This window comes from Bos taurus, chromosome 13, assembly GCF_002263795.3.
Source record: "Bos taurus isolate L1 Dominette 01449 registration number 42190680 breed Hereford chromosome 13, ARS-UCD2.0, whole genome shotgun sequence".
In the NCBI taxonomy this organism is placed as follows: Eukaryota; Metazoa; Chordata; class Mammalia; order Artiodactyla; family Bovidae; genus Bos; species Bos taurus.
In genome coordinates this window covers 52,531,505-52,554,549 of record NC_037340.1, presented here as the reverse complement: position 1 = coordinate 52,554,549, position 23,045 = coordinate 52,531,505, and the positions used below count along the sequence as shown (strand labels likewise).

The window sequence follows — 23,045 nt, the reverse complement described above, 5'->3', positions numbered from 1 at the left end:
CATGGAATTCTCCAGGCCAGAATACTGGAGTGGATAGCCTTTCCTTTCTCCAGGGGATCTTCCCAACCCAGGGATTGAACCCAGGTCTCCCACATTGTGGGTGGATTCTTTACCAGCTAAGCCACAAGGGAAGCCCAAGAATACTGGAGTGGGTAGCCTATCCCTTCTCCAGGGGATCTTCCCGACCCAAAAATTGAACCAGGGTCTCCTGCATTGCAGGGGGATTCTTTACCAACTGAGCCATCAGGGAAGCCACTTGTTTCAGAGCTTTACTCGGTGGTCTCATTTTCAGTGAGGCCTTCCCTAGAAATGGTAACTAAAATCACACATACACACACACACACCCCTTATCATTACTTCTGATTATCACATCTCTTCATCAACATCTAGCACGCCACTCTTTTTCCTTTTTTAATCTTATTTGTTGCCCCGACCAGACCATAAGCTCCATGAAGGTATGATTTTCTTTTTCTTCCTTTCTCCCTGGTTTACACCCAGTATCTAGGAGAAAACACCTGGTTTATGGTCAATGCTTAAACCAGCCCCTTCACCTTGCAGAAATTCATTTTTCCAGGGAGGGACTTAGGGTTTGGACCAAATCCAGGCAGGCAACATAAATGAGTGAGGTGGACAGCATTGTATAGCATGAAGTTAAAAGTAAGGATTGGCAAACTACAGCCATGGACCAAATCCAGACCACCCCTTGTTTTTGTAAATAAAGTTTTATTGGGACATAGCCTCATGCATTTCCTTGCATATAATCTATGGCTGCTTTCTAATTACAACAGCAGAATTTAAATAGTTCCAACAGAGACCACCTGGTTCACAAAGTCTAAAATCTTTTCAGAGAAAAATTGCCACCCCCATGATTTAGAGCATAGAGTCTAGAGCCTGGTCTGTTGTTTGCCAGCTGGGTCATCTTGAACAAGTTACACTGCAAGTTCATCATCTCTGAGATGGAAATAATGGTAGTGCCTCCTTCATAGGGTGGCTATAAGGATTTAGTGGGCTATTATCTATTAAGTACTAGGAGAAGTATGCTAATCCATTGTAGGACATATATACAAGTTTGTTAGTTTCAGTCCTGCCCAAATCTGGGGTAGCTGGTAGTCATAACAATACTACGAGGTGGTGAGCATTATCTATACCAGGGATCAGCTAACTTTTTCTTTTAGAGCCGGAAAGTACATATTTTAGGCTTTGGGGATCAAGAGGCAAAAATCAAGACTATTATGTAGGTACTTATATAACAGGAGAGGAACAAACATCCACAAAGTTTTTATTGACAAAAATATGATAATAATAGAGTATAAATTTTTGTAATACAGGGCTATGCATGAGAAGAATGGAATTCTTCTGAGGGAAAGGAGGTGATATTTCACACAATAGAAGTTCAAAGTTGCTATTCTCTATCGTCAAAAATTAGGGGATTCCTTGGTGGTTCAGTGGTTAAGACTGCACTTCCACTGCAGGGGGTGTGGATTCAATCCCTGGTTGGGGAACTAGGATCCCACAGGCCATGCGGCCAAAAAAAAAAAGTCAGTTGTCCTGCCCAGACTGCTGCCTTTTCTGCCTGGATCCACTTTAGTAACATGGCAACACATCTACCACCATAGGAAAAAAAATTGACACAAGCTTCTTTACTGCCAAGCCATTGAACTGCTGTGCAGTAGGACAAGTCAGGATATTCTGTTTCTATTTCTGATAAAAATTTACAAATATTAAAATGATTAAAAGTCATGAAAGAAAATGTTTACCATTGACATTGTTGATTCAGTTGTACACGATAGATTCAAATGTTTTCTGCAAATTACTTAGTGATGAATAAGAATAACCATAGTCTGCACAAACTGAAAATTTCACAAGCTATGTTAATTTGTTCAGTTGTGCCTTCTTCTTCACTGTATATAGTTTGACCATTGTCAGTTGTAGCACATCATAGCAGATTCTCCTTTATTTCAGTTGTGCTGAATCCCAGTCAATTCAGTTGTACTAAATTAGTGTTTTCTCAATTTCTTTGAGAAACTTTCACCCATATATGTCCTGCACAGAATATTCATGGGATTTAATTCTCCAGTCATCTTAGACTTGGCATTAACTCCTCAAATAAATAACTGATCAGTATCAGTTACATCTATTGACTCATCAAAAGCCAAGGTAAACCACTTGAGATCACTTGCCTTGTGTCTGAATAGGACATCATTCTCAATATTTTCAACTCCTCAAGCAGCTGCTCTTGGTGGAAAATCTAAAAGTTTTAAGTTTATTTTCTCTGAATACATTTCTTTAGCTCCTACGATTTAATTACTTCATCACTGGTAAATGAGAAACATTTGGAAACTAGAGGAAAGGGGATCCTTGTTGTATAGAGACAGAAAGCTTTAGCTAAACTATGTCCTTCCGTTACATGGAAAGATAAATTTGTAAACGATAAACTTGAATGTTTAGCTGAGGATGTTTTTTCGAGATCAATCTTAGTAAAAACTATTTTTCTCTGTTTTTTAATTGAAGTATAGTTGATTTTCAATGTTGTGCCAATTTCTGTTATACAACAAAGTAGTTATATACATGCATACATTCTTTTTTAAAATATTCTTTTCCATTATAGTTTATCCCAGGAGATTGGATATACCTTCCTGTTCTATAAGTAGGACCTTGTTTATCCATTCTAAATGTAATAGCTTGCATCTCCTAACCGCAAACTCCCAATCCATCCGTCCCCCAATCCCCGCTCCTTGTCAACTGCAAGTCTGTTCTCTGTGACTGTGAGTCTGTTTCTGATTTGTGGATAAATCCATTTCTGTTATGTTTTAGATTCCACATATAAGTGATATCATAGGATATTTCTCTTTCTCTTTCTGACTCACTTCACTTAATATGATAATCTCTAATTGTGTCCATGTTGCTCCACATGGCATTATTTCATTCACTTTAATGGCTGAGTGGTTTTCCGTTGTATGTATGTACCACATCTTCTGTATCCATTTATCTGTCAGAGGATACTTAGGTTGTTCCCATGTGTTGGCTATTGTGAATAGCGCTGCTATGAACATAGGGCTGCATGTATCTTTTTGAATTACAGTTTTGTCCAGGTATATGCCCAGGAGTGGAATTGCTGGGTTATATGGTAGTTCTATTTTTTCGGTTATTTTAAGGAACCTCTATAATGTTCTCCATAGTAGCTGCACCAATTTACATTCCCACCAACAGTGTAGGAGAGTTTCCTTTTCTCCACACCCTCTCCAGCGTTTATTTGTAAACTTTTTCATGATGGCCATTCTGATCAGGGTGAGGTAGTACCGCATTGTAGTTTTCTTTAATTAATTAACTTTTTATTTGATTTTTGTTTGTGCTGGGTCTTCATTGCTGCGTGCAGGCTTTCTCTAGTTGCTGAGAGTGGGAGCTACTCTCTAGGTGCGGTGCTCAGGCTTCTCACTGCGGTGGCTCCTCTTGTTGTAGAGCACAGGCTCCAGGGACACGAGCTTCAGAAGCTGTGGTGCATCGGCTTAGCTGCTCGCAGGCAAGGGGAATCTTCCTGGACCAGGGATTGAACCTGTGTCCTCTGTGTTGACAGGTGGATTCCCATCCACTGAGCCACCAAGGAAATCCCTTACTGTAGTTTTTATTTGCATTTCTCTAATAATTAGTGGTGGTGAGCATCTTTTCATGTGCCAACTGGTCATTTGTGTGTCTTCTTTAGAGAAATGTTTATTAAGATCCTCTGTCCATTTTTCAGCTGAGTAGTTTGTTTTTCTGTTGTTGAGTTTATAAGCTGTTCGTATATTTTGGATATTATCAGATCAGATCAGTCGCTCAGTTGTGTCCGACTCTTTGCGACCCCATGAATCGCAGCACGCCAGGCCTCCCTGTCCATCACCAACTCAGGAGGATATTTCTGAGCAGTGTTGAAGGTGCAGCCTGGTTACTTCTTGCCATTTATACTAAAATGTAAGAAAGAGATAAATTGAGGAAAGAACTGATAAGCAAAAAGGAACCAGGACTTGATGATTTTAGAAATTCTCAGCCTAGTCAGACTGCAGAAGACACGAAGAGCAGATTCTCTGTCAGGAAAACATGCTCTAAGGAGAAAGTCAAGGGGGAAGCTGGACAACCTTTTGCTAGCACTTCTAAAGGATCATAAGATCTGAATATTCATTCACACAGAGGATTCTTTTAAGAATCTTTAAAGAAGGTTGTTCAACTCAGATCCCCTCAACCATCTCAGCAGAAGCCTGAAGAAGCAGAAGAAATAGAATATCCAGGAATGATCTGTGTAGGACTCTCTTGTGTAGTGAACTGAATTCCCATGACATGGGTAGAAGATCCACCAGGTATTTGAGAATGTGTTATGAGCAGTAACACAGCTTGGCCTGAAAGGGGAATAAAAAAGACAAAACAAAGGAAGCTGCTGGACTCCAAATATTCTACAGACAGTAAACAGGCTAATTAAATCTCCTTAGCTGAAACATGTGCTACTCTTCAAGAAAAAGGAAGGATAATTCCAAGGCCAGAGTTTTGGACCTGGAAGGCAGAGCTGCATGCAGGCAGGTATGTCAAGCCAAGGAAAGATTATTTTCAGGTCTTTGAAATCTAATGGAATTTGGCTGATTGGATTTCAAAATTGCTAGGAACTTGTGATTTCTTTCTTCCTTCCTTTTTCTCCTTTTTGAATTGGAATGTCTATAACTGCTATCCTGGCTGGCCCACCATTGTGTTTTGGGAGTAAATAACATGACTGAAGTGATTGAGCATGCATGTACAACTCGCTTTCTAGTTTCACAGCTCTCATTAGAGATAGAAAGGAATTTTGCCCCTAAAATGTATCATACTCTTGAGTCTTATCTACATCTGATTTAGATGATGAGATTTGGGACTTTGAGTCCATGATATTTAGGTGAGCTGAGACTTCAAACCATGTAGAGATGGTGGTGAATGTATTTTGCAGGTAGAATGAGTATGAATCTTTGAACCCAGAGAGCAGACTGGTGGGTTATATAATGGTTCCCCAAAATATCTAGGTCCTAATTCCCGGAATGTTACCTTATATATCATAATGGCCTTTGATTATCTGATTAAGGATGTTGAGATGGGGAGATTGTCTGAATTACCCTGATGGGCCCTAAATAGCAAGTGTCCTTATTAGAGGGAGGCAGAGGGAGATTTGACTATAAAAGATCAGTAAGTGGTGTGACTTTGAAAGCAGGAAGAGATTTGAAGCTTTTATCCTGCTAACTTTGAAAACAGAAAGGGGCCATGAGCCTAGGAATGCAAGGAATGAATCTCTAAAAGCTGAAAAAGGAAAGGAAACAGTCTTCCTTAGAGCCTCCCTCTGAAAGGGGAGCAGACCTGCCAACACCTTGGTTTCAGTCCAGTAAAACCATTTCAGACTTTTTGGGCTCCAGAACTGTAAGAGAATAGTTTGTCTTGTTTTAAGCCACCTATGTAGTAATTTGTTATAGAGTAATCACTGAAAACTGATACATCATCTAATACATTATAATTCAATGACAAAATAATCTACACTCTATTGTGACTTAAGCGTACCATTTGAAGTCCACTTTTCTTGTTTTTACAAACAAGAAAATGGGTATGCACTGGTAATTTTAAAAATAATAAATTAAATGTCTTAATATGGTGATATGTATGGCACTTGAAACCACAGACAATACACAAATAAATGAGCATGGTTGTGTGCCAGTAAAACTTATTTACAGACACTGAATTTTTATAAGTCTCAAAATATTATTCTTCTTTTGATCTTTTCCTGTTATTTAAAAATGTAAAAATCATTCTTAGCCCCCAGGCCTTATAATATCAGGTAGCAAGCAGAATTTGGTTCATGGGCCTTTGTTGGCCAGTCCTAATTGACACATAAGAGCAAAGCAAAGCTTCTAGATGCAACATTTTGCAGGGCACTTATAATTTGACAGCCCCAACCTCAATATTTCATATGAATTCATGTCTATATTCTCTAAACAACCTTCTGAGGCAAATGCTGTTATTATATTTATAATACCATATTATACTATATCATTACTGTACTATATTATACAGATGAGGAAACCAAGGCAGAGAAATTTTCAGTACCTTACCCAAAGATATCAAATCTCTGCAGCACTACCCAATAGAACTAAATGAGGGGAAAAAAAATCCACATCAGCTCCTCAAATATAGGAGCTATTAGTCACATGACTACTGAGCAATTGAAATGTGTGACTAATATATTGAATTTTTAATTTAATTTTAATAGTCACATTGGACAGTACAGCTCTACCAGGGAGAGTGAGGGTATAAATACAGGCAGAAGGTAAGAAAATTGTCTGTGGTGTCCCACAGCTAATAAATGGAGAAATGAGGATTTAAATCAGGAATTTCAAAACACAAATTTCATTTCTTGGCACCAAACTACCAATTAAAAGCTAACAGCAGTCAGTAATCTCTGGGCGGGTATTTATGGAAGGCAGCCTACAAAATAGTTGTTAGGTATTCAAAGAATATCAAAGTTACTGTTGTAAACTGTCCAGGAGCCTACCCTAGGCAATCAGTCTCCTGGAATTACAACCTGATGACTAACTGTAGGTATCTTTGAGTCACCATGAGGGTGTCCATCACATCAGTCTCTGGAGAGCTGCCCCCAAGTCCAGGGGCCCAGAGGAAGCTCCATGTTGGTCTCTAAGCCACATCACAGACCATTTTCTCCCATGAGAGTACATAAGGAAAAAAACAAACATTTTCATCTTGCCAAGGAAGGGGCCAGGCACAGGAAACCAAGGTAGCTGAGAGATCATGAGGCATGGTGGGCTGGGGAGTCAGGATGCTGGGGCAGCCCTCTCTCACCTACAGGACATCCCCTCGTGGAGCTTTTTTCCTTTTTTCAACTTTAATTGGACTATAATGTTGTGTTATTTTCTGCTGTATAGCAAAGTGAATCAGCTGTTTGTATACATGTATTTCCTCTTTTTTGGATTTCCTTCCCATTTAGGTCACCACAGAGCATAGAGCAGAGTTCCCTGTGTCACACAGTAGGTTCTCATTAGTTATGTTTCATACATACTGGTGTCTGTGTCAATTCACTGCAGTCCCTGTGCAGAAGAGCTCTGTTCTTCCAGGAGAGCAGTGGTGAGTGGCGGCTTGGACCCTCCAGGTATGGACACAGTCATTCATGCCATATGAGCTAAGAAATATGCTATAATGTATCCTCTCCTCTTTCCAGTGGGAAAAACAGAATGTATGACGTCATCCAAGAGACAGTTGAAAATGATTTCCCAACCTTCCTGGGCAAGATCTTTGCCTTCCTCGCCAATCCAGGCCTGATCATTCCAGCCATCCTGCTGATGTTGTAAGTTAGCCAGGAGCCATGGCCCTGCCTCATGGAGACCTCCCCTTGCAGTTGAGACTTCCTTGGCAGGTCCTTCTTTCTTGCCCTCTCAATCTAGATTTCCCAGAAGTAGATCCTCAGACAAGGATTTAAGTGCAAGCAGTTTCTTGGAGGGGGCAGTGTGTGTAGGGACATAAGACAGAGAAGGGACAGGAAGGTGCATTCTAACTCCTGCAGTGACTTTAATCCTGATGGAAGCTCTGGGAAACAGTGTGCCTCTGAGTTATCCTGCTCAAGGGTGAAAGATTGGGACATTTTAGGTCAGTTCCCATCCATCACGGGTTGAGCGCTGCTGGATGTGGCAGGGGAGAGGTGTTGGTTAACTCCCCAGCAGTTTGGGCCAGCGGCATCCATGGGCAGAATGATTTCTATGCAGGCTGGAGAGGAGGCATCAGGCACTGGCAATGTATGTCTTTCAGGGAACACACTGAAGACAGGGCCCAAGGATAAGGGGAGTCTGGCAGCAGCTACAGCTCTCTCCAAAACGTCCACCAGAAATATCAAAGACCCACCCCTCAAGAAAGCCGAGGCTGATGCAGCCTGTGCCTGGCTGGGCTCACGGGATTTCTCTGCAGAGCACCCTGTACATGAGCGCATTTGCTACATTTGTCACCATCATCCTCACAGACCGAACCTGTGAGTGGGCTTGGTGATCTCTGTGTGCCCAGTACCAGCTCCATGGCTGGGGCACAGAAGGCAATGAATGTTCAAGGAAGGAAGAGGGCAGTATGAAATATTCCCAACGTACAGACATATACAGACAATCATGTGCAAGACCACAAGATTAAGCAGATGTTAACATTTAGCAATATTTGCTTCCGATTGGCCTCTTTTTAAAAGAAATAAACAGTCCACGTCAAGCCCACCTAATTTTCTCTCTCCCTCCCTCTCCAAAGGTAACCGCTATTTGGATTAATTTTAATCATTTTCAATCTGAACCATTTAATCACATGCATGTACTATTGCTTCTGAGTTATAAAATTTTTCATGACTGGTTCAGACTACATAGCTTCCCTCACTCACATTATGTTTGGGGGACTTTCTCATGTGGATACATGAACACACATTTTAATGACTCTTCTGTGTTCCACTGTGTCTCAAAAATAATCAATAAACAATCTATAATAGGAAGAGAAAAGGATTTTATTTGAGCCAAACTGAAGACTATATCCTGGAAGACAGCCTCTTAGATAACTCTGAGAAGCTGCTCCAGAGAATCCTGGTTTTCAGCACAGTTTTATATCTTGTCAGAACAAAGAACATTAAACAAATCAGGGATACATTCCTTCAAGGTTTCAAAAAAAAAAAGAAATAGATCAGCACATACACAATGAGTTGGTATGGCCTTGGCACCTGGGAAGAGAGTCTTATCATCGAAGAAGGACTGGAATTGGAATCCTAGGAAAGGAGACATTTAATCTTTATTTTTCACATGGACATTCTTTACTTCTAGTCAATGCACGCTTTTCTTTCATAATTAAAGCTGATCTAGGAATCCCCTGGTGGCCTAGTAGTTAACACTCTGGACTTTCACTGCCCTGGCTCAATCTCGGGTCAAGAACTGAGATCCTATAAGCCAAGAGGAGAAAACAAAGAAAGAAAGCAGATGTACAGTGTATGTTTCATAGGCCACAAACGGGCTATTTCAGTTAGCATAAAATTCAAGTTAACTCCTTTTTAAGCCAGAGTGACTTCCCCAAACCTTAATATGTGAAAACTGCTTTTATCAGTTGTATGAATAAACCATAATTTACCCATTTCTCTGCATAGAGATAGGTTGTTTCCACTCTTCTGCTATTGCAAATGCTCTCCTTATATATGTCTCCTTGTACACAGAGTTTTCTCTAAAACAGACTTCCAGAAGTGGAATGGCTGGGTCATAGGTATGTGTTTCTTCAATCTTTGTAGACAGTGCTGAATTGCTCTCCAAAATAGGTATATTTCCTTACATCCTTGATTTCAAATATCCTCTGCATCTAGTCTGAATGTGAGGGAAGGTTGACATGGTCGTGACCACCACCTGAGGAAATGCTGCAACCCAAATGCCAAACCCGACCTTGCAGGCTGCACAGGGAAACGCTAAGCTTGGAAACAGCCTCAAAAGAAACAGCCACCGAGGAGCATTTTATCATCTCTCATCTCCAGCTCCTCCCTAAAGAATGGGCTGTGAATTAGGAGAGCAGGCTGGGCGCCTTCCCGACAGATGGTGGTCCCTTCACTTGTCCTCCCTTTGGCCTCTCATCACCCATAGTCCTCTGAGTCTTTGCTTTAGGAGGCTCACAGGACACCTCTGACCTATACTCTGCCAAAGGCAAAGTAGTTCCTCCCTTCTGCCTGCAAGAGAGCTCTTGGACCCCGCTGAAGTGACTCAGGGTGGCCCCAGGGCAAGGATCAGATGACCCAAGCTGGGCAGCTGAGGCTTGAAATGCAGGAAGAAAAGAAACAGATAAGGACAAGCTGTCAGAGCACCTACTCCAGGAGGCATCCCAGGCTTTTGTGGCCCCTCACTCTCAAGTGGTACATCCAGGTCATAACCCCAAATCCCAGGTCCCATGAAAGAGAAACCAGGCTACAGCTTTAAGGACACCCAGTCAGCCAGCGGGGGCTGGCCTCTGAAAACCACAAGTCCAGGACAGACATTCCTGTCCGTGTACCCTGGGGGAGGGCCTTCAGGGTCTATGCACTTGTGTTTCTAGGCAAACTTGGAGCAGGTCACCTAGCACCTCTCTCTCCTCCCTCTGCATGTGAAGATTGTGGAAAGGGCTTTGGCATCAAATTTGGCCTCTGACAAGTGCTAACAGATAAGGTGGCCTTGGGCAAATGACTTAACTCTCTGCATTCCGGGATGCTGACCCTTAAAGATGGAAGTCATCATTTCTTCTTACAGGGTTTCAGCAAAACCATGGAGATGTGGAGTGGGATCCACATGGCACAGAGCCTGGTACCCAGGCTGCTCCTGCAGACAAGAAACACTGCCTCTGCCCTGCCTCTGCCCTGCCTCTTCAGATTTCCAAGAAGGGGACTGATTCCTCTAGCTAACCTTTATTAAACACTCAGAGAACTAAAAATGTGTTCAATAAAATAGAGAGAACAGGGATATCTAAGACCTTCTTGATATTAGGCGGGGAACTTAGGATGGTTAGACTTCCCACCACCCTGCCCAGAGACAAAGTAGGTCACCTATTCCCGGAAGCCAGCTATGATTCCTAGGTAAGGTGTCCAGCTCTCATCATCTTCCAAGATCACAGTACCCCTGGAGCATTCTTTTCTCTTGCAGCCTGGCCATCTACTACTTGAACTCAGTTTCCAAAAGCCTTTCTCGAGCAAATGCCCAGCTGAGAAAGAAAATCCAAGCGGTAAGTCTGTCGGGAGTTTTCATTAAACAAAATGTTGTGTTTTTGGCTTTTGCTAATTCACCTTTTGAGCCAAGTTGTATTCTTTAAATGCCTTCTCCTAAACCAAACCCCAAGTTATCTGTATGGTAGGAAGTAGCCTTGAGAGATTCAGTGACACCCATTTATATTCTGAGGGTATTTGGGAATACATAATAGTAATCCCCTGGTGGGTCAGATGGTAAAGTCTGGGTGCAATGCGGGAGACTGGGGTTTGATCCCTGGGTTGGGACAATACCCTGGAGAAGGAAATAGCCACCCATTCCAGTATTCTTGCCTGAAAAATCCCACAGATGGAGGAGCCTGGCACGCAATAGTCCATAGGGTCGCAAAGAGTCGGACATGACTGAACCACTTCACTTTCTTTCAACAGTAACGACTTAGATTTTGAGCAGTTGCTAAAGAACAGGAAAAGTCAATGGGTTAAACCGGTGTTCAAACATAATAAAACTAGTACCCACAATAACTCCTACTGATTAAAACTGTTGTAGCCACACGTTCCAGGAAACATACTCACTCAGGACAATGCAGATAGTGGAGTGCAGTTTATTACACCGGCGGGCCCAAGGCAGAGTCTCCTCTTAGCCAAGGACCCCGACCAGCATTTGTGAAAATCTTTTGTACCCCATGTGTATGTGTCTGAACCCACCACTCCAAATTCCTTGAGACTTACATAAACCAAGGAAAATACAATCCCAATAACCCCATCGTTCACATACTATGTGCTCACGTGCTCAAACAGTCAAACAATTAGCCAATAATCAATAAACCCAAGGTTACACTCCGATTGATACGGAAAAATTTATGGCCTGTCTGGAGGAAGGGGTGATTAGTGTATGTTTACTCTTAGGCGATGAGTAACCCAGATACGATCTTCAAGGTTCCCCGGTCTGGAGGGGCCTTATCCTTCGGTTGTTGTTTTCATAGGCACTAAACACAGAGTTCAGAGTCCATTGGAAAGGTGGCCGAGCATGATCAGCATGAACAGGCCTAAGATGGAGTCCAGGCCCTATGAATTCCTTCTTCAAAACGAGTACTAGAAATACTAAAGAAAACAGCATTGTCAGAATGACATAGTGCTTGTGCCCCATGGCCTAAGGAGCCTCTGTAAGTCCCCTCCACACAAGCACAGCCTCTCTCAACATCCCATGACACCCTGACTCCTCTCCTGCTCTCACAACACCCACCCCCACCTCTTTAATGTGGAAAAAGCTGGACCCCAACCCTCCCTAAGCCCTGTCCTTGCTTTCTCACCCTCTCTTCTGGAACTAATCTCGTCAGCCTCGCTGCCAGTTCCCCACCCACACTTCCTTCTGCCACTCTCACTGTCCTCCTGCCCAGGTGTAGAAAACCACTGAAATACAGGATTGGCTGAGGGTGTCTTCCCCTAGCCAGATGTTCCTTCAAATGCTATGCAAACCTGAGTCCTGGGGTGCCCTCTCTGACCAGTGGTGAGAACAAGAACCAGTGATTTAAGGTGGCTCCCCTCTGGATCTCACCATCCTGGGGTCCGAAACTCAAAACACCCATTTCCCTGGCCAGGACCAACCATTCATTTTTTCTCTGCAGCTCCGTGAAGTTGAAAAGAGCCATAAATCTGTCAAAGGCAGAGCCACAGCCAGAGATTCAGAGGACACGGATAAAAACAACTCCAAAAATGACACCCAGCTCACCAAAGAAGGTATATTCTATTTCACGATGATTTTTACAAGGCGACATGGAAAGTGAAAAGAGCAAATGCTATGAAATCAGATGCATGTGGGACTGAAGTCAGAATTCTGACAACTACTAACTAGCTGTATGAAGTTGGGCAAATAGAAGCAAGAGTAAATCATAGGTAACCTCACAGGGTGGTGCAAATGAGGTGGGATTATGCATGTGAAGGGCTTACAGACTTCCTGGAACCAGTGGGAGGAGGAATGTCTGTAAAATGGGGAAATACCAGGGTTGTTTCCCTCATTTCTATCCTGAGTCTTGTGCCACATTTTCTATGGTGATCGTTCTTCATTTCTGAAGTGACTTTGCCTTCATCTCACTCCAGATCCATCATTTCCCATGTCATATCCTCTTAGTATCTGGCTACTTAAACCACTGTAAGAGCATGCCTGGTGTCCCACCCAGATCCCTTTAAGATGCCCTGAGGTTGGCAGCTGCCAGGGATGGAGGAGCTACTTGTTTTCTGCGCTGTATTGAGTGGTTTTTTAAAGAGAAGAAATAGGGACATTTGTATCTAGCTGCTGCTACTCCCACCAGAACCAATTCATTTTCTCTTAAAAGACAAGAAGCACTAGAACAGCTAGAATTACATGGTGAGGAAGGGCCACACACATTCCAAAGTTGTGACAGAGCTTCAGAGGGGAGTCATCACAGACCACCTCTGCTTCCGCAGTGAGGAAAGCAAACTGAAGGAGACCGTCTCTGAGCTGTTCTTGTTTTCCAAGGATTGTCCCTGTATCAAAATTTAAGTATCAGCATGCAGCAATTTTGACCTTTCATGTGGAAACTCAATGAGATGCACAAGAAATGGCTGAGAGTTTAGGAGTTAGAATTTATAGTACGGAAATTACTTGCCATTTATTTGATGCCTTTATAACGTATAGGCAAGACTTCAGGAAACATAACCAAGAATCTAATCCCACAGTGGTATTTCCCCGAAGGTGAAAACCCTCAGTTCCCCAGATGCAATAGTGCAGAGAGTGACTGTAGAAGCAAGTCAGGAGGAAAAAGGGCACCTGTGTGGATATTCCTAGCAAATGCTCATTGATATTGGAATAGCAACAGGTTATTAAAATAAGCCATGAACAAATGGGGGTTGCAAAAAGAGGACAAGAAGTCTGTGTGAACACAGAACCTATTCCTGGTGAGTCTCAAAAATGTATGGAAGGCATTTCAAAGCTACAGCCCTCTTAGCAAGATCAGCTGCAGTCCGTCCACAGCTCGGAAGGCTGGTTCAGAGATGAAATGCCACAGAGCGAGTGGTTGGTATTTATCATGGAGCTGAAGAAAGTGTTTGAGTTCACCTGATTTTTTTCACAAGGGGTAGGAAATGGAATAAATGCGATATTATGTTGCTGTATCACCAACAAAAAAAAAGACAAAAAATGGAGTGCATGTATTTGAACATCAATGGAAGAGAAAAAATAGGTTTATAAAACATTTTCCATGAGAAAGCAAGAAACTAACGTTGGTTTGACAGTGGTCCCTTCATGGCCCCATAGTACCAAGGTTCCTGTGCCCCTTATCCACTCCCTTCCTCTACTTTCTTTACTGGCTGCTGTTCTAAAGTTTGCTCCTCTCCAAATTTGAATTTTTTATTACAGATCTGAAGCTCTTTTGATTTTATGCTAATTAAATCAATATTGCAGTGTTTGTTTTTTTTTTTTTAATGAATGGGCTATCAGAACACATCAGTGGGACTAGGATGTTGGGGGAAACTGAGGAGTGTTAAACTTTCACCTGGAAAACTCCCAACAGCAGCTATTGCTGCCTTCATTTAACTTCTCTTGTCATTTCCTTCTCCAGAGAATCTTCCCAATCCAGGGATTGAACCTGGGTCTCCCACACTACAGATTCTTTACCATCTGAGCCACCAGGGAAGCCCTCTCTTTCTTGAAGTATTCACTAATATGACACTGCTCTAACAAGCAGGCCTAAAACAGCTAATGACTCAAACACAATAAAAATTTCTCACTCTATAAAGCCCAAATTGGGTATTTCCACTTGATGGCCACTCTCCTCCCAAGTAGTGATGTGGGGAAGCCTGGCTCTGTTCATCCTGTGACTATACCTGCATCAGGCTGGGAGTGGGAGGAGCCTAGAGGTCACACATGGATACAGTGCCCATCAAAGCCTGGACTTCAGCCACAGGCCATACTATCCACAATGGAAATTTAGTCTATTTCCGTCCTGGAACTGGGTTTGGTGAAGAACAAGCCAGTAATTTTCCCCAACTCGGAGTTAGGGAAAGGAAGGAAACAAGTAGGTCAAAGGGCTGGAAATGGATCTGACTAGCAAGGCACTGTCCTGGGGTTGATCCAGTTTCCACAACCCTTTCTATCATCATATTTGACCCTGGTAGCCATTTGTGAGCTGTTATTATAGCTCCGATTTTATTCTCAACAAAACCAGGCTCAGAGAGTCTAGCTTAAGGCCAGCATTCAAAATCTAGCTCCCTATCTAGCAGATCACACTCCTCCAACACAGCTGTTTATACCAAGAATGGGCCAAGGTGCCCCCAGGTGCCCAAAGGGTGATTCAACTATTCTCACATCACCAAATAGGACTGGAATCCACCTAAAGCACGGGGCAGCTTCCGAGAACTCCAATTCCACACCAGGACACTGTAGGGAAATCTCCTATATCCTCATTCTTGTCTTGTTCATTTCCAGGGACTGCCCATCACTCTGCTAGCCAAAGCCTGACCCTGGACCAGAAGGCGCAGGGCCCTGGGGCCTCCAGTTCTGCCGGCAAGACTGTGCTGCCTGCCTCCCAGCACCTCCCTGTATCTCGGGCCCCTGGTGTCAGACCAGACTCTGGCCAAGCCCGGCCTCAGGCTCATCCTTGGAGGTCAACCTCTGGAAAGCGGGCCTGGAGACCACCCCACTGACAGCTGGGACTAATGGAGCATGGTCCTGGGGCTGATCCTCAGACCCCACCAACTCACCCCACCCCCCAAATCAGTCTCTCTTCCTCTCTTCTCTAGTACACATGCATGTTCTCTCTACTCTCACTGAATGTGGGAACTTTGATTACTCAGTCTCAGGCTCTTGTTAGCTACCAAAAGAGGACGATGGCTTCATCCACCTCTTAGGAGAGCTGAGCCTTCCCCCCACTAACTATCCATCCCAGAGTCTTGGCTCAGGCAGCTCTGGACCCTGCACTCACAGCAGATTCCCTCAGCTCCAGACTCGGGAGCAGGTGCAGGGCCATGATCACCATCATAGACTTTTTGCATGGAGCCCACTTGGGGACAGGTTTCTACCAGCTCCACCAACTGGTAACAGGTTGCAGAGGGACACATGTTCCTGACCACCAACCACTTCCTTCCAAAGGGGGTGATGCAGTGTAAACAAAAGGTTCAAGAAGCCAATGAAAATAAAAGTAAAATGAAGTCCAGCCTTGGTGAGTGGGAAGATGGTGATTCTCCAGAAACCAGCTGGAGGAGAGCTGATGCCATCAAGCATCAAAAGGGCACTGGAGCCTCCCTGGCAGCAAGGCAAAGAGAGAGCAGCATGGTTCCTCTGACCTAACTGAGAGTGTTAGTCACTCAGTCGTGTCTGACTCAAGACCCCATGGACTGTGGCCCACCAGGCTTCTCTGTCCATGGAATTCTCCAGGCAAGAATACTGGAGTGGGTTGCCATTTCCTTCTCCAGAGGATCTTCCTGACCCAGAGATCAAACCTGGGCCTCCTGCATTGTAGATGAATTATTTACATTCTGAGCCATCAGGGAAGACCTGGTGAAGGAAACAAAATACTGCTCAGGGCAGAAAAATCTTTCTCATGCAAAAAATACTAAAATGAATGATTGTTTACTATAAAGGGTTTGGGGGGGGAGAGGGGGCGGAGTTCTGCAAAGAGTACAGTGCAGAGCCTTGTCTCTGGTGATCACATCCTGCATGTCACATCCCGGTTCTGTGCAAAAGTCCTGTGGGGGCATCAGCCCTGGAGGCCAGACCACTGAGGAGGCCTTGCCAGCATGGGACAAGTATCAGCAGGGTGCCAGTCTCAGTCCAGGACTCCCAGAGGGTTACCCTCAGGCTTCCAAGGCTGACCAATATCCCTACTCACCCACCACAAATACAAATTATCCTGCTCTGATGACACATAACTGTATGTGAAGGAATGTATGTTATCTATTGTTACATAATAAATTATCGCCCAAACTTAACAGCTTAAAACAGTAAACGTTTGTTATCTCACAGTTTCTGTGGATCAAGAATTTGGGATTGGCTTCACCAGGAAATTCTGGTTCTGCACATTGCAGTCACAATCTGAGGCAGGGCTTCAGTCATCAGAACATTTGTCAGGAGCTGGAAGATACATTCACAAGTGGCTCACTCGTGGCTGCTAGCAGGAGGGATCCTTGCTGGCCATCCACAGACTTGCTTACTCTCTACACTGACCTCTCCATAGGGCTGCTTAGGTATCCTCACACACAGCAGCTCACTTCCCCCCAGTGATCTGACAGCAAGGAGGAAGCCACACCTCTTATAACCTGTTCTCAAAAGTTACACTGTCAACCCCACCAGTTTCTGTTCATTAGAACAGAGTCACTAAGTCTAGCTTACACTCAGAGATGGAAATTAGGCTCCAGCTCTTGAATGAAGAGTGGTCAAAGAATTTTTGGACACATTTTAACAGGTTTCTTAATTTAAATGGTTACCAGATCTCTGTCATGAAAACACTGAAGCTTTTCTGAAAGATCCATCAGTGGATTTGTTAATGGTAGATCCTGGGATCATCAAGCAAAAGGAAACTTCTAATGATCTAGGGAGATGGGTAGAGGAAGAAGGCATGGGTAAGAGAGAAGGGATGTTCATCTGGTGTGACTTTATAGCTGGGACATTTCATTAGAAAACGGTGTGAGGGGAGTTTCATCTCTGCCTTCTCAGGGCTGATCTTCCAGCTCATTCCATCTTAAAGCTTCAGTTATCAGCCTAGGGATCATCAAGCATGAAGAGCACCCTTCCTTCCTTCCCTCTTTCCTTTCTTTCCTTCCTCTTTCTTTCCTCAATTCACCTAAGAATGATTTGAATTTTGTTGCTGTTCAATCACTAAGTGGTGCCCCATTCTCTGTGACCCCATGGACTTCAGCACACCAGGCTTCCCTGTCCTTCACTATCTCCCAGAGTTTGCTCAAACTCATGTTCATTAAGTCGGTGATGCCATCCAACCACCTCATCCTCTGTCACCCCCTTCTCCTCCTGCCCACAATCTTTCCCAGCGTCAGGCTCTTTTCCAGTGAGCTGGCTCTTTGCATCAGGTGGCCAAAGTACTGAAGCTTCAGCTTCAGCATCAGTCCTTTCAATGATTATTCAGGGCTGTTTTCCTTTAGCACTGACTGCTTTGATTCTTTGCTGTCCAAGGGGCTCTCAAGAGTCTTCTCAAGCACCACAGTTTGAAAGCATCAATTCTTAGGCGCACAGCTTTCTTTATGGTCCAACTCTCACATCCATACGCGACTACTGGAAAAACCATAGCTTTGACTATACAGACCTTTGTTGGCAAAGCACTATCTCTGCTTTTCACTGGAGTGGATAGCCATTTCCTTCTCCAGGGGAATCTTCCTGACACAGGAATCAAATGCAGGTCTCCTGCATTGCAGGCAAATTCTTTACCGTCTGAGCCACCAGGAAAGCCTGATTGAACTAGCAAGTCTATTTAATAGTTTATCCAGAGAACTATAATTGTTATCTTACCAATATTACCTTAGTTTGTCTGCACATTCCTTACTGGAGGGAAATGAAACAGACACTGAAATTTTCTGTCAGACACTATTTTTGAAGGCTGATTCTTTCATTTCTAAGAATCTACATGGTTAATGTCCATAAACAGGTCCATTATACAAAGAAGCATATAAGTAAAAACACACTCCTGCTGAAGATCGAGGGGGACACCTGATTGCCCCATGACTCAGATACTCACAGAAACTAGAAGTGATGCACCAGCCAGCAGGAACCTAGGCAAGGTACCAACAGCACCCACTACACTGGTGACCCTCAATTCAGATACGCTTTGTAGAGCCCACCCAAAGCTGGGGCACCAAAGTTCCATATGCTGTAAAAGGGACAATAAGGAATAAACCTGCCATGCAGAAAGGGACATTGGTCTATTTTGACCTCAGCAGAAAGTGGAAGACGAAAAGTCTCCTTTGAGAAATTATATCTCAAGACACCCCTCACACAGAGAATCAAAAATCCCCATACCAGCTGTGTGTCAGAAAAACTCAAGGGGGCTTCCCTGGTGGTCCAGTGGCTAAGATTCCATGCTCCCAATGCAGGGGGCCTGGGTTTGATCCCTGATTGGGGAACTAGATCCAACATGCTGCAAATAAAGATCCCGTATGCTGAAACAAAGATTGAAGATCCCATGTGCCTCAACCAAGACTCAGCCCAGCCAAATAAACAAACAAAAAAATATTTTAAAAGTTCAAATGGAAAATTTAATTTAAAGTGACCTTAGGTTATTTACAATCACATCAAAAAGAATAAAATGCCTAGGCATAAACCTACCTAAAGAGGCAAAAACCTGTACTCCAAAAAACTATAAGATGCTGATGAAAGAAATTAAAGATGACACAAACAGATGGAAAGATCTACAGTGTTCTTGGATTGGAAGGATCAATATTGTTAAAATGACCATATTACCCAAGACAATCTACAGGTTCAGTGCAGTTTCTATCAAATTACCAGAGGCATTTTTCACAGAACTGGAACAAAACCAAAATTTAACTTGCATGGAAAAAAACAAAAAGACCCTGACTAGCCAAAACAATCTTGAAGAAGAACAGGGGTGAAAGAATCTGAATTCAAAATAAACTCCAAAGCTACAATAATCAAAGCAGTACAGTACTGGCACAAAAACGGACACACACGTCAGTGGAACAGGACAGACAGTCCAGAAGCAACCCCTGCTCTTACGGCCAATTAATCGCGACAAAGACGGCAAGAATACACAGCGGAGAAAAGACTGCCTCTTCAAGAAATGGTGCTGGGAAAACTGGACCACTGTATGTAAAAGAATGAAACTAGAACATTCTCTAACACCATATACAAAAATAAACTCAAAATAGATTAAAGACCTAAATGTAAGACCAGATACTATAAAACCCCTAAAGGAAAACACAGGCAAAACACTCTTTAACATAAATCACAGGAATAGTTTTTTGGGTTCATCTCCTAGAGATATGCAAACAAAAGCAGAAATATGCAAATGGGACCTAAGTAAGCTTAAAAGCTTTTGCATAACAGGGGAAATCATAAACAAAATGAAAAGATAACCTACAGAATGGGAGAAAATGTTTGCAAACAATGCAGTCAGCAACAGATTAATTTCCAAAATACCAAAACAGTGCATACAGCTCAATATTAAGAAAAAAAGAAAAAAAAAACTATTTAACCAAAAAATGGGCAGAAGACCTAAATAGACATTTCTCCAAAAATGACATACAGATGACCAACAGACACATGAAAAGATGTTCAACATCACTAATTATTACAAAAATGCAAATCAAAATTACAATGAGGTATCACCTCACACTTGTCAGAATGACCATTATCAAAGTCTACAAATAATAAATGATGGAGAGAGTATAGAGAAAAAGGAACCCTCCTGAAATATTTTTGGGAATACAAACTGGTACAGCCACTATGGAGAGGTTCCTTTAAAAACTAGAGTTACCATATGATCAAGCAATCCCACTCCTGGCATATATTCAGAAAAGACAAAAACTCTAATTCCAAAAGGTACATGAACCTCACTGTTCATAGCAGCACTATTTTCAACAGTCAAGACACAGAAGCAACCTAAAGGTCTATCAACAGATAAATGGATAAAGATATGGTAGGGACTTATCTGGTAGTCCAATAGCTAAGACTCCATGCTCCCAATACAAGGAGCCAGTACACACACACACACATCTATCTATCTATATAATGGAATATTACTCAGCCATAAAAAATGAAATAATGCCATTTGCAGTAACATGGATGGACCTAGAGATTATCACACTAAGACAGAGAAAGACAAGTATCATATTATTATATCATTTATATGTGAAATCTAAAAAATTATTATGCAGATAAACCTCTCTATGAAACAAGACTCACGTAGAAAACAAATTTGTAATTACCAAAGGAGAAGGGGGGATAAATTAGAAGTTTGCAATTAACAGATAAGTTGTTGTTCAGTTGCTAAGTCATGTCTGATTCTTTGCAACCCCATGGGCTGCAGCACGCCAGGCTTCTCTTGTCCTTCACTATCTCTAGGAGTTTGCGCAGATTCATGTCTATTGAATCAGTGATGCCATCTAACCATCTCATTCTCTGTCATCCCCTTCTCCTCCTGCCCTCAATCTTTCCCAGCATCAGGGTCTTTCCCAATGAGTCGGCTCTTCACATCAGGTGGCCAAAGTATTGGAGCCTCAGATACACAGTGCTATAAATAAGAATCTACTGTATAGCACAGGAGACTACATTCAATATCTTCTAATAAACTCTAATGGAAAAGAATCTGAAATATATATATACATGAGTCACTTTGCTATATACCTGAAACTAACACAACACTGTAAATCAACTATACCTCAATAAAAAAAGAAAAAATACGTTACTAAAACATTAAAAATAAAGTGATCTTAGGTTACTAGTGCCTCTAAGAAAAAGGACAGGGGACAAAGAAACAAAAAACAGCACAAATACAAAGCATATATGACACTAGAAATAAATCAAAATATATCAGGAATTAACCTAAGGACCGGAGAAGGCAACGGCAACCCACTCCAGTACTCTTGCCTGGAAAATCCCATGGATGGATGAGCCTGGTGGGCTGCCATCTATGGGGTCGCACAGAGTCGGACACGACTGAAGCGACGCAGCAGCAGCAACCTAAGGACAGGTGCACGGGGACCTCCAGATTCTGTTGTGAAGATTCAACAAGCTGACACATATAAGACTAAGTGCCAAGCATCAGATTAAGTGCTCAATAAGCAACAGATATCATCATAGGCCTGGGTAAGATCAAACATCCTCAGGCTCAGGTCATGAACACAAACAGCATTGACTTTTTAAAACTTTTACCCAGTATTCCTAAATGATCTTTCTAGAAGGCTTCCCATTCGTATGTGTCTCTGTAAAGAAATGCTGCAAATATGTATAAATCATTACCAAAGAATGTTGCAGGGTTTATTTGGCCTAGGAATTGCCAGATGCCTTTGGAATTTGATGTGAAAAATTCAGGAAATGAGTGTTAAGTGCTGCCATCCTGTGGTTGTTTCATGTAATTTCCTTTCCTGAAGCTCTGCCTAGTCCTTTGAACTTAAATAGCACATTAATTTCCGTAAGTCCCCATTAACACTGCTCAGAGTAAAACCTCTGGCTTAATTACACCAAAATGACACAGTGAGCCATATTTTACACACCAGGCTAAATAAAAGAGGAAGAGATGCTGCAGTGTATTATCCTTCCCAATGGGTGAACAGAGACAAGAAAGGCCCACATGGCTTTTCAAAGCTGAGCCTGGAGCACACCTGGCAAGCCAGTAGCCTCCTTCAGACCTGCTGCCATTTTCTCAGCTGGAACTTGGTGGGAAATGTTTTGCACATTACCTCCAAACTAATCTGCTAAGACTGCCTTATGGAGAGTAAGAGTCATCAGGCCCAAGCCCCTCACCCTGGGCTTCATTTGAGGCTTCATGCATTCTAGATCTTTCATGTTAGATCCTTCAGTCTTTCATCTAACTACCGAGCAGGATGAATCTCTTACACCTCCAGGAGTTTCTTCTCTCTGGATTGGCTTTCAACTCTCTTTCCACCCTCCATCTCTAAACGACCTACACATCCTTCTGTGAACACCTAACTTCCTGCCCCTGAAATCTTCCTCAGGAACCCTGGTCAGCCTCCCACACTGCCACATCTAGTGAAGTCTCTGAATGAAGAGGCCATGGGTTAGCACTATCACTGCTTTCATCATCCTTCCACATCTCTGCTCGAAATGCTGCCCCTCCACTGAGGGACTCGATGCAACCCTCCTTAACATGTACCAACATCTATGGTACCAAGTATGTGCTACATATTTACTTGATTCCCTGCCTCCTAGGATGTAAACTCCACAGTGGCAGGGACTTGACTTTGTATACCACTGTACCCCCAGCATCTACAAAGATATTTGGCATACAGTAGGCACATAAAAACCATTTTTTTTCTTCTAAGGAATGGAAAAACTGATTCTGTAGCTTCTTGAAATTCATTACAGCTGATGCCTCATCCACAAAAGATGTTAGATCACATAGTCTTCAAGATGCCCACTAGCTAAAAACTTAGCTGTTCTTAGGGGCCCCAAAAAGACCAGTTGAATTACATGACTTAGTTAGGGTTCTGAGAAGATGAACAGATGCAGCTTTAGGCTCATTTCTCCATGCACCCTCCCACCACCCCCACCAGTTAAGCTTCCTGTCTGTGAGGTATCTGCAGACTACAAATGAATCCCTGGGCCTCATGTGAACACATAAAATGATGCCAGCTGTCAGGGCCACACCAGCACTTAAAGAACTAGGTG

The 23,045-nt window shown here is 42.8% G+C and overlaps 1 protein-coding gene across 2 annotated transcripts in view; it reads left to right on the top strand.

Annotated features, from left to right (window-relative positions):
- The window catches only part of TMC2 (transmembrane channel like 2), a 103,119-nt gene extending 86,410 nt beyond the window's left edge, over positions 1-16,709 (top strand). The window contains exons 16-19 of one of the 2 annotated variants that reach the window (XM_059892579.1): positions 7,214-7,339; positions 10,656-10,734; positions 12,340-12,451; positions 15,159-16,709. In XM_059892579.1, the coding sequence (XP_059748562.1) occupies positions 7,214-7,339; positions 10,656-10,734; positions 12,340-12,451; positions 15,159-15,376 (535 nt within the window). In that variant the 3' untranslated portion in view covers positions 15,377-16,709. The remainder of the gene's footprint in view (positions 1-7,213; positions 7,340-10,655; positions 10,735-12,339; positions 12,452-15,158) is intronic. The other variant, NM_001113766.2, reaches the window with a different exon arrangement.
- Positions 16,710-23,045: the final 6,336 nt, after the last annotated feature.